Below are 12,623 nucleotides of genomic sequence, written 5' to 3'. Positions count from 1 at the left end.
CTTACAGTTATTCCAAAGGTCTATCTAATCATGTTTCTAATTAGCTTTATAAAGAAAGAATAAACAATGTGTTTCTATGACAGCAAGGAGCTCAGTGATAGAAGAAAAAAGGAGTTACATATATATTTAGAAGTGTATTTAACTAAAAAGAATTTTCCCCAGCTTTCTTAAATTGTTTTTCAGAAATAAATAATTCTTCCCTGTACATTAAGCCCATGGCACCAAATTTTGCTCAAAGACTATACTAGTCCCTTAGGGAATGAGGATGGTCACATACAAACTCCAAGAAATTTGGCAGGCTTCACCCAACTTCGTTTTTAATACAAAACAGGCTCTATACAGAGTCTATGCAGTTCTTCCACCTACTCATCTTTTAGCAGTACAGTCCTTACACTGAATCATGGGTCACAAAAGTAAGACTATGAATACATTGTAAAATAATCAGCAGGCATAGCATTAATCTAGACCTAACTGCTGAACTCAGAAGGGACAGCAAAAATTACAAGGATTTCAAAAGTTACTTTTAAACGATGCCTTCTGTTGTGGTTGTGGTCACAATGGGCAGTGGTTTTGTCTCCGGGGGAAGGTAGGGAAAGAAAAAGGTCATGCACTTTAGAGGAACTGTATGTAACATATGATTAATTTGAGTTGCATGAAAGACCTTGGGTTATCAAGATGAAGAACGTTAATTAAATATGGGTTTACATTTCTCTAAAGGTTCTTTGCAGACTTGATCACTGTTGTGAATCCTGTTACAATCAGACCAAGAATTAATTACATCCTTTGCTGAACGATAAAAAGCCACCCAGTTCAAAGCAACACAACACTCAGTGATGACTACTGATGGAGTACCATTTTTAACACAACATTATGGTGCAGGTATTGAATCATTTACCTTGAAAGTAGCAAAGGCATCAGAAGCAATATCAAACGTTGACATTTCCACATATTTAAAAAAGTCTCGGAACTGTTCTGAAAAGAGTATGATTTTGGCCAAGGGTTCATGTCGGATACACTCTCTCAGCATAATTCCACAACGTAAGGCAATATTTGGGGATTCATATCTGAAGAATGAAAAGAAACAGAAAATATCAAAACACAGAAGAACAAAGATAAACAGACACTTTTCTCGCGACAGGGAACTTCATAGCATAAAGAACGCACGTGGCCAGAGGGTACACAACACACAGAGGGCAGCTCCCAGCCACAGCACTGTACCCAGCTTCAGGACCTCAGCCCAAAGCCAAGGAGCAGATGGCTGCCACAATCTTTCATCACAAACCTCTCTCTTCCCAAGCCAAAACACATTTTGGTATAAATTTATTTTACACCTCCTCTCTGCAGAAAGACTGTGGGGAGTGTGTAATGTTTCAACAGAGCTCCTTCACCCTTTCAGATTTATGAAAAAGCAAAGCCCATAGAATATAACAATCTCCCTTTTCAGATGTAATTCTGAGCTCCTCATCTTATCCAAGAAAAATGTAACACCTCATGGCCATCCATCACCTCCCACTGCTCTTCTGGAGGACATTCCTCTAGAGTATTAATGCGGAAGGTAAGAAAAGTCTATCAAGGCGGTCTACACAGGATTAAGCTTTTGGCAGCTCTGAAGATTTTTTTTTTGCAGTTTATGTGGAATTCTTCTCAATCCCTCCTCTGCAGAGGCTATGACTTTGTTCAGGACACAAGTACACAAGTTCCTCAATTTGTAATCCTGTTATGGCACAGGCACTGCAAAAGCCAGGAGCCAGCACACATCTCGATCTTGGGAGAGGAAGGGAAGGGGGAGGCAATTCATATCTTCTTCCGTTTCTATAAAGTCTTGATTTCTTTAAAGCTGAAATTAATCTGAAACAAAACTGTTAGAAATACATTTAAAAAAAAAAAATGGAAGGATTAAATCCAACAGTCAAGAAAGACTTAAAATGAACTTCTTCCAGTAATCTCTGGTCATGTGAAACTGGTGAAGTCCAAGGGGACAGAAAGCATGCTTCGTTTCAATAAACTGCCTATACTATATCAGAACTGTGTATTATCACCCAGAGCTTATCAGCATCATTTTTCCTTTGCACAATTAATTCCTATCACTAGGCCAAAAGAAATTAAAAAAAAAAGGAAGAAAAACACAAAATGCCATCTGTGCTGTGAGTGGGCCCTCAAATTTACCACCAGCTTGCAATTTAAAAGAATGGTAGTGTTTTCCAAGCATACCAGAGCTGCATACTTCAACCTAGTATCAACAATAGTTGGCTTGATGAAAAATGAATTGCTATTCAGAACAGGCAAATGAAACTTCCCACCCTCAAGGAAATGCAGGCACTCCAGCCCCTATTTGTTTTGGTTGAGGACATTTGCAAACTTGATTTATAACTCTTTAGACAACGGAAATTCACTGATATACCCATTGAAGTATCAACTCCATTAACAGGAATACTATTTTCAAGGAAAAAAGAGGGAGAGCTGCTCCTAGGAGTGCAGCCAGGAAAATATTTAGTAGTTGGCTAATGAATATTTTGGTTGGAATAAAAGCAAATTACATTGTTTCCAACACAATAACTTTTAAAAACATTAAGTATCAACAGAATCATTCTTAGTCAAATGCTCCATTATCTGGAAGTGGGTTATGGACCTTTGGCTGTTCATATAAGCAAGGAAAGTTGGGTTTGGCTCCTGAAATATGCCTGGAAGAAGTTTACAGGCTGCCCAGTCATAGCTAGCATGTTCTCTGCACCCACACGTACATGCAAAGCCACCAGGCAGGAACGATAGAAATGTTTTTCAAAATCACTTCTAATGAGCAATTAGTGCTCTGTGTTGATGTTTTTCCACAGCAGAAAAAAGCCATTGAGTTCTCTGTTTGGATGAATTTACAACCTAAAGAAACCCTCACTCAGTGACTACTGGGGGCAACTAGATAATGAAACAATGGACTTGAAATATTTCAAAACACTTGCAGTGGAGGTTGAAAGAGGCAAGACAGAGCAGAGACGGATCTCAGTGTAAAGGGAATCATTCTTGCATGGTTAGTGCAAAAGACAGTACAAGGTGAGGAGCTCTAACAGGAGATTAGGAAGGCATCAAGCCTGGGAGACACCAGGTCTTAACAAACAGATATATTCTGATCTGATTTGACATTAACTTGTACAGCCTGGATAATCTAGTATATCCAAGGATAAACTCAAGGGGAATTCTGCAACCTCAGCCAATATACCATTAAAGCTTTAACTGCACTGTGATATGAAGAGGTCATTACAACACACATCGAAGCAGTGTCTAGGTTTGAGATAGCATGTGGCTTGATATATATATTCACAAAAGGGCTTATAAATTTGTCACTAGAGAAAAACAATGTAAGTCCCATAAATGAAGTCCTCAACAGTCACTGTATGGGAGGGAAAAATATTCTAAATTGCGAGGGACCAGAGTTATTTCTGGGCTAATGCGATACGCTGATGCCAGAGAAAAAAAACTGGCCCAAATACGTCTGGTTCTCTATATGCACCAGACATTCTACTCATTTGAAATCCTACTCATAAAACAAAGCCTGCACACACAGAAAATAAGATACTATTAAACCAAGTCCTCCTGCAGCAGGAAGGTCAAATAACCTACCAAAATGAAAGAAAGAAAAAAAAAAAAGAAAAGTAGGGGACTATGTGCTGTGTGTTTTCTGAAGCCAAGAAGCTGGAAGGAAGCAGGCAACAAGTAAAACGAAGCCTAAAAGGTAAGAACAGTTATCTAAAGCTGGCACTGCTGCTGCAGTATTAGGCAGGAAATACTGGGTGTGATCTCTGATTCAGGATCCTTCTTGCATTAAGCCACAAAAATGCAACCTTTTGCTGTTGGGAGCTGTCGTGGGGAGAGGAAACTTTGCATCCAACAGAAGTAAAACTATGAGAAGCCTTCACAATAGTCCTGGGCCATTTCTTCTACAGTCATGATAGAGATGGGTTTTTTTTTCTCTCCAGGTAATGTCATGATGTCATGTAACAAAAGGGAATGGTACAAGTCAGCCAAATCCACTTTCCTTTAAGCAGATTCTGATTTCCTATATTTCATTTAACATTGGATAAATATATATTTATCTAATTAGATAAATATATTTTATCTAATATAAACAATATAATGCATTTAGCATTAAATAAATATGAAAACATCTTCAAGTTACATTTTGAAGTGATGGTGTCTAACCCTAGGTGTGTGTTTCCCAGTTCCCACTGCACACACGCATTGCACACTGTGGGCATGCAGCTAGTTGTGTGTTCAGGGCCTGCCCTTGCTGTAGGCACATAATTCAAGAATCATTTTTAGACAGTCCCAGCAGCAGGACACAGGCAGATAAGGCATCATCATGTTTGACATCACTACGTTGTTCTGCAGTAGCTGCTCAGGCACTACTGTCAGGGCTGGACAGGACTAACTTCTGGACTTCTGCTGATGAATTCAACAGCACTTTCTAACAAGACACTCCAGAAATGGCAATTCTGATACAGTGCAGTGCTGCAGAAAGCTAGTCAAGAAATCACGAACAAGGATCCTGGGGACCAAACTAACACTGACATGCTGCTGCATGCATCAGGGATCTCCAAAAAAGCACCTAAGTGATGCCTTTTAAATACATTCGCTGAGACAGGTCACTTGCAGTAAAATGTCCATCAGCAGCACATACACATAACATAAAAACTTTACTATCATCTTAATGTTGTTGGTTGTTACAGATGCCAAAGAAAATCTGGGTCATGACCTAAAAATATTTTTTATCTTTAAATAAAGCTCATACATATGGTAGCAATACATGCACAACATGCAAAACCAAAATGAGTGAAAAACTGAAAAAGCAAAGACAGAGAAAAGGGAAAAAAAATGATTGAATCTACATATGAAATTGAAATTGAAGTTGTAACAATGATGGAGAGAATTATCATTACTGTCCCAAAACAACTACTTTGAGGTTTATATAAATGGTGAATTTTAATGAACTAATGAAACCAAAATCCATTTTAACTAGCTTACTTGTTTCTTTTCTGAGCAGGTTGGTGTTTAGCAACTCAAAACAAGTCAAGAGTTTCAACACTGAAGCTAAATCACAACAAATCACTATACTTGTAAGAGCAAGACCCAGCTCAGCCCAGACACTTGCATGGGCTACCACCACTCTGCCCTGCCAGGAAGGCAGTGACCAAGAGCTTTGCCACCACACTCAACCACAAGCTCACTGTTCTTGAGATCCATGGTAGTGACTAGTTCTCTCAGTTACTTTTCCCTTACTCAGATGTGCTGGAATGTGGCCGCTTCCAAAGGAAACACATTTTAGAGGATTCCTGTGCTTATCCTTCTCCTGGCTGTGGTCTGCTCCTGAGAGAGGGGGGAGGCTGGCTGAAGGAAATTTTACCCTTGTGGCTGCAGCCTTGTCATGCACAATCCTTAGATGATGCTAAAGTATTTTCTGGCTATGAAGCAATGGTAAAAATGTAAATCCTTAATCTCAGAGCAAGAAAGACACTTCAAAAAAAAAAATCATTCTCTTAGACTATTAGTTTAAAAGGTTTGATGGCTGCTACCAGTGTGACCATAGAGCTACTATAAGAGTTCACATTGTTTCAAATTGAGCAGCTAATAAATGCACTTATTTCCACATCAGTTATTTAATCCAAATGACATATATTCTCTTTTCCTTAGGGAAAAGTAAACGAAATCCCAAAGTCAAAAGAAAATTGAGCAGAAAACAGTAGATTTCAAGAGCTGGAAAAGCAAAACTGGTTACTGAACAAAAGGTGCTTTTAGTCAAAAGTTAAGGGGACAAAAAACTCATGTGCTTTAGGTCAACACTTGTGCACTCCTGAATACAACTACAGCTGATGTCCTCTCCACACAGGAATCTACTCCCTCTCCTCGGCCAAGTTATCTTGGGAACCACCAGGTTCTGAGTCCCCAAGGTTAAAAGACCAAAAAAAAAAATTTAATGCTGAAAGTTGTGAAGTTAATTACAGAATTAATTAACAACTTAAACTGAAGTTCACTTGTGGCCACAAGTATTGTGTGAGAAGTCTGTCCCACAGGCACAACTACTCTAATGCATTTTTGCTTCTCTCTGTTCTACCACACAGTGGTCCAGTTTGACTCTAGTTATTTACAGACACTCCTGCTGGTCACTCTTGCAATGCAAAAATGTCTAAATGAAACTCAGCATTCGTCAACAATGCTGCACAAGAGTTTAGGGCAAGAACTGAAGTACACATTACATGGGGAGCAGTCAAAAACAATCAGCACGTAATTATTTCAACATGAAGTTTGGTAAAGACATAATGGTCAAATAAAATAATCCAGTCAATAAAAAGTATACAGTTACATAGAAACAAAGTCAATATGAAAGAAACAGAACAAGAAATCTAGAACAAGACCTGAAAATCTTTTTTTAAAAAAAACTAAAAGTGAGAAAGCAGATCAACTGCAATGCTGGCATGTTCCAAGCAATACTCTTTAATGGAAATAAAATTAAAGCACCTACCCTTTTAGAAGCATGAATAGGATGTGCGGATGGGCACTAATGTGTTCCACTGTAGGGCTGCGTGGGCCGATTTGTCTTCTCAAGATGTTGTTAAATATCTGGGAAACATCCTTTTTGCCCTGTTAAAAAAGCAAAATATATCTTCGCTTCGAAAAACATGGACAAATGACCATTTACTATAATATCTATTTAAAGTAGAAATGAAATTGCAAACAGAACAAGTTAGCTTCAGGTATTTTTGGGCTCTTCACAGTCTCACTATCTCATATTTGTTGTTTCTTCAATGCCACAAGAAGGCTTCCTTTGTCGGGGGCTCTGAAGACAATGATCACCCCTCTCCCATTTACACCTTTCTTTTTCTAAATGAGGATATGCATTCCTCTTATTCTGTAAAGCAAGTCCCTGGCTATTTTAAATAGCAACACTGAAACACCATAAAAGCAAGCCACTCCCCTGAGCCAAACATGTTTTTGCAGTGTGTACTGTTGCTCCCGTAGCCCCCAAATTTAAGTTGTCAAGCTAGTATTAATACACTGCCCCACTGCCTTGACCCACAAGGCTAAAGCTTTGCATTAGTTAAATGCAAACAATACCAAATGTGATTGGGTTTCTGAAAATCAGGGTTCAATTTAAACTGTGCTCACTATTACACCATGAAAAATTAAATAATTACTACCAATAAAATGGTTGCCTCATATATATGCCTCTGCTTTAGTCACAACTAAGATCATTCACTTTGTCTTAATTTCCTCCTGTGTACACATACCTACATAATCACACTTTATCTTCAAAAGCTTCTCTGCGCAAACAGCTTTTCAGAAAGTCTTTTCAAATTATGTTCTATTCAACCACAAGGTTTGCCAATACATCTTGCATTAGAAATCCTTTTCCTCCCCCATCACTTTCCCCCCTGGCCACAGCAGACAAATTGATGAGTGAAATTAAGGGAGGGGGGAGACTGCTGCACTAATGACCAGCAACCAAGGCACTGAGTCAACAGCAGGTCACTATGCACAGGGCAAGATAAAGCAAAAGGTTACTTGTAATCTGTACATGCTCATTGATCTGTCTTGGGAGGACAAACATTCCTTGGCAGAGAACTTATTGAATGTTTGAAGCCAAGGAGCAGATAGTTTCACACAGAGGAGAATTCCCTGGTTTCACCTCTACAAATAAATCACTGCTGAGAAACACAAAATATTCTGCTTTTCCAGCCCATCTGGCTTGGAGACTCAGAGATTTGGGGACTCAGGGAATTAAACAGGAGAATCAAATCAGAGCAGGCCAGGCCATCTGCCTTTATCTGCAACACTTTTTTTTGACCCTTGGACATCCTTTCAATTAGGTTAATTCTGTATAAAGTCATCCCATTCTCTCCCATCTATAAAACATTCTTATTGTATGCCTGGAATCCTGTGATCCCAAGTGGCTTCAGCAGGCACTCCAAGATGAAACCAATCCAGATAAAGAAGGGCTGTTGAAAGAGTGAGGTAAAGATGGCCAAAAATTTAGTGATCCTCTCTGCTATGTCAAATTTTATATTAGTTACTTAAGATTGGGTGCATTGCAGCTTTATATGCAAGAGCAGAGAGGAGACAAGATAAATAGATAGATATAGATATATATGTATGCAATTATATCTCATTTTCTAGAGATCCATGAAGGCGAATCTCCCTGGCTTCTCCAGGAGGGAGTGGAGGCAGATAGGAGGGAACCAAGACAGACTTCCCTCACCACCATATATGAAAATTGTAGGAATACTTTTGAAATACTTCTTACTTGGATCTGCAATTCAGTTTTGCCTTATAATGAAATATATATGGCCACTGAAGCACAAGATAAGGCAGCATGAAGAGAAAGTGCCTAGACACGAACAAGAAAAACTGCCAAGGATGTGTCATATAAATAACAAATTGTATGATACCTATCCCTTAACTTAGCTCCCATTTCAAGGTAAAGTAAGGGAAAGATTCTAACATAACCAGTACCAGGTTTGCAGCTATTTACTGCCTATTTTAGAGGCTATACAGCTTGTGAGCCTTTAGGCTTCCACGCAGTTAGTAACATCTACATTTTTAGTTGACTTTTTCAGTGTGTACACTTTCCCCAGTTCTTCAAAGTTCAACAGTAAATTTAGTATTTTAAGTTTCTAAAAATTCAGTCTGATTTTGATTCTGAGCTCCCGCCCAAACCCAACTTTAGTGCTTCTTAACAATATCATCACCAAAATGATACCACGTTTCTTGAGTGGCAGAAGCAATAAAGCTGTGTTTTCTATGGATGTGTGATGGATGTGTGTGTCTCCCTACACAGTCTTGGAAAACATATCTTCAAAAGGAAGTACAGCTGTGAAAAACTGGGATCCAAGTGGGCAACAGGGTCACTGAGGAGTAGACAGGGAGTCACGACAAAACAAAGTAACCTACAGAAACATTATTTCCTTTGGAAATCAGATATTTAAGTAATTTATGATTTTGCCTTCTACCATTATGTATGGATCAAAAAAATAATTTGTATGTTATAGAGTGATGAAATTGCTTGTTAAACAAAGAAACCAAAATACCAGCTGTGGCCAACACAATAACAAAATGGAAGCAGAAGAGTTCAACTGGAAAAGTCAGTGGAGATATGAAGACAAAGCAGCACATACTCTTACTATCCTCTTGTTCGATGGCATTTTGTTTCTAGTGTTTTGCCAAAAGAGTATGTATAACAGCTTTGCTAAATGGTTGGAAAAGTTTTATCATGGGAAAATCTATTTTGCAACTAGAATTATTAAAATTGTAATAACAGTAATTCAGCAACAGATTAGGTATTTCATTCAGTGCTTGCATTTAAGGACTGTGTGTTCAATATGTCCATACAGGTTTTTTTTTCTGATAGAAGCAATACAGACTGTCATGTAATTTAAAAAAATGCGGTAGTGTCCCTTCTGTGCTGACAGTATCTTCCCCTCCTCCATCTCCTTTCTCTTAAAAAGTTTTTAGGGGTTTGGGTTGATGAGTTTTGAGTATTTTTGCAATTATGACACAACAGTAACCAGAGGTGTCAAGGAAAAGACAAAGGAAAAGTTCTCAATAAAGAGTGAGAGAACTCTACTAATAACACTTTCAAAAATTAATACAATATAAACAAATAAGTCCTTGAATCCTAGCTTTACTGGGCGTGGGGGGAAGAAGGGGGAAAAAGAAAACATAAGTCTTCCATTGTTCCTCCCTTTCATTCATGTACAAAATGGAAAGAAAATAACTTTAATATAAGGAGAAAAAACTTCCACAAGAAAGTGATTCCCACAAAAGGGAGGCTCTGAGAGCATCAGAAGATCTCTCTGAGAAGAGATTTATCAATTTATCTCTGAGAACTGATTTATCAATTCAGTGTCTGCCTATAGGTTGGGTACTGCTCCTGCTTCAGACCTCAGTGGTGGAGGTTTGGCTCTGGGAAGCTGGGGATTTCTCCCTGGTGTTCAGACACCTGTAACAATTCACTAGCAGCCAGGAGCCACATAAATCACAGAACTCATAACAGCAGTCCCTGGGGGACACTATCCCAGCTGACTGTAGACCACAGGAATATTACAATGAACTGACAAAGTTTCTTCCCAGTCCCTACCAGTCAGATATCAGTTAAAAGGGTTTATATCTATGCTGAATTACTGCAGCCTTTTCCACTATAACTCTTCTTCTTCTTACTTATAAGCAAACATAGTTGTCTTAGCAGTTGTCTACTACATTTTTGATATTAACAACAAAGTTGGTAAGAAGTTCCACAAAATATATAAATTTTATATATATATATATATATATATATATATATATATAATTAAATTATATAATAGATTCAGATTAATCCTTCTAAAAAAGTTATATTCCTTTCTTCTTTTAATCCAAACAATTAAGTGAGGGCCACCCAATTTACCCTGCTGTGAGTTTTTAACAGATTTTTCAACTCCTTTCCTCTCAACTAAACTATTCTAATTTTTTTCAGTCTTTGCCACATGAGATCTTCCCATTCTTCTAATTATTTTTATTCCATGTCCCTGAACCCTTTCTAAATCAGACATACTCTTCAGAGACAGTGGGTCTGACAGTTGCACTATCTCAAAGAGTTTTATCACTGCAGCTTACAAGGTCAGTCCTAGATAGTATTCTCAGCATCATTTCCTATCTTGTTTGGATACACATGGTAATATCTTGTCATTGTTTTTGTTTTAATAAAAAAAAAAATCACATGCATTTTATTTACTGCCAGTGTATGACCACATCTTTCACAGCACTGACTGATTTAGAGCAGCTGCTTTCTTTAGCGCGTGAAAATTAGTTTTGAATGCAATAAAATTATTTAGATTTCACAAAAATACGGTTCTGCTCACTGACAACACTGAAACCAAGGAGTTGAAAAGGTTTATGGATGCTGACCTACCTCAAAATCTATCAGCTGCAGGTTGGCAATAAGCGTCACTAGAAGGCCACTGTTGTATAGCTCTTGCGCCAGCTGGGCCACGATTTCTGTAGGTGGCTCTTTGTCTGTGGTCCCACACAGAATTTCCTTCATTGCTTGCAGAGATTTTGACACTTCCTCTGATGCCTGTTCACCAGCAGAAACAGGTTTTGTTTTAAAGAAAAAGACACAAGAAAAAGAAAAGGATTTTCTTTTAAAAGACATGCATTTCAAAATAACACTTCTAATCATACTTACAATGATCGTTTCCTATTAAAAAATGGTTTAACTATTTTATGCAATCACCAAGGCTGAAGCATCCACACTGTATCCTGCAGGTCTTACACAAGATATATTCAATTTATACACTGCATGGCATCAATTACAGACCACAAGCATAAAATAGGGGCAAGACAGCAATTACCATCAAGCATCTGCAAGATCCTTTACAGGTTTGGAGATAGGCACTGCCCTGCAGAAGCAGCAGCAATTTCACCACTGCTTCCCTCATCCTCCCCAGTGTGTTCCATCAGCACATGTGGGGCAGGATGGGCCAGATGGAGGTACCAAACCAGCCAGCTGCTCCCGCCAGCAGGACGGCTGCTGTTCTGCCTCCCCATCAGCTACTTGCTGATGGATTGTCCCAGTTCCTCTAATAGTAACCCAAATAAATCCTCGTACCCCTGTGTCATTGTTTAACATGGCAGGCAGCTAAACACCACACAGCAATTTGCCCACTCTCCCTCAGTGGAAGGGGGGAGAGAACTGGAGGAGAGAGGAAGTAAATTTGTGGGTTGAGATAAAGACGGTTTAATGGGACAGAAAAGAAGTCAAAAAATAGTAATAACAATAACAATAATCATAAACAAGTGATGCACAATGCAATTGCTTACCACCTGCCAAATGATGTCTAGACAGTTCCAGAGCAGCAGCCTCCATCCAGCTTTCCCCCCAACCCTATATGCTGAGCATGATGCCATAATTTATGGAATATCCCTTTGGCCAGTTGGGGTCAGCTGTGTCTCCCTCTAGCTTCTTGTGCCCCCCCAGCCCACTCGCTGGGGGGGTAGGGTGAGGCAGAAAAGGCCTCAACTCTGTGTCAGCACTGCTCAGCAACAACTAAAGCATCAGTGTGTTATCAACATTATTCTTACCCTATATCCAAAACACAGCACTGTACCAGCTGCTAGAAAAAAAAATTAACTCTATGCCAGCCAAAACCCGACACCTTTGCACTGCCACCACCTATTTCTCCTCATCACGTGTGGTTTTAGCCAGCATCTTCCACAAAGGATTTGCTTACTGACCACACAGGTACTTCAGTCTCAGGTTGAGAAATTTTAAATTAAACAATTTGGTTTAGTAAAGCTCCACAGCTGTCACCAAGTGAAGTAAAACAAATCTTTCATCTTTTGTTCCCACCTAGTGTAAACTAATTCTGTGCAATGTTTCAGATACATAATGTAGAGGAAAAATCAAGAATTACCTTACAAAAGATCTTGACCAGAACGCTTATAACAGGAAAGGTAACAGCTATAAAAAGGTAACAGCTTAGCATTCATGGTAGTCAGCAGGTTTAAATCAGATGTGAATGACAACATCCCACTTCCCAAGGAAAATGACCACTGGCTGCAGCACGGCGGCTCTGGCTCACGCTCTCCTCACAGGTTTGCTC

General features: G+C 38.9%; 1 protein-coding gene across 4 annotated transcripts in view; it reads right to left on the bottom strand.

Moving 5' to 3' along the window:
* Positions 1 to 12,623, bottom strand: part of CAB39L (calcium binding protein 39 like) — a 63,022-nt gene that overhangs the window by 14,126 nt on the left and 36,273 nt on the right. For all 4 annotated transcript variants that reach the window (XM_032679721.1, XM_032679723.1, XM_032679725.1 and 1 more), the window contains 3 exons: positions 10,931 to 11,095; positions 6,509 to 6,627; positions 896 to 1,064 (listed from right to left, as the gene is read on the bottom strand). In XM_032679721.1, coding sequence (XP_032535612.1) covers positions 896 to 1,064; positions 6,509 to 6,627; positions 10,931 to 11,095 — 453 coding nt within the window. The remainder of the gene's footprint in view (positions 1 to 895; positions 1,065 to 6,508; positions 6,628 to 10,930; positions 11,096 to 12,623) is intronic.

Source organism: Chiroxiphia lanceolata, chromosome 2 (assembly GCF_009829145.1).
Source record: "Chiroxiphia lanceolata isolate bChiLan1 chromosome 2, bChiLan1.pri, whole genome shotgun sequence".
In the NCBI taxonomy this organism is placed as follows: domain Eukaryota; kingdom Metazoa; phylum Chordata; class Aves; order Passeriformes; family Pipridae; genus Chiroxiphia; species Chiroxiphia lanceolata.
This window is presented reverse-complemented; position numbering and strand designations above follow the sequence as displayed.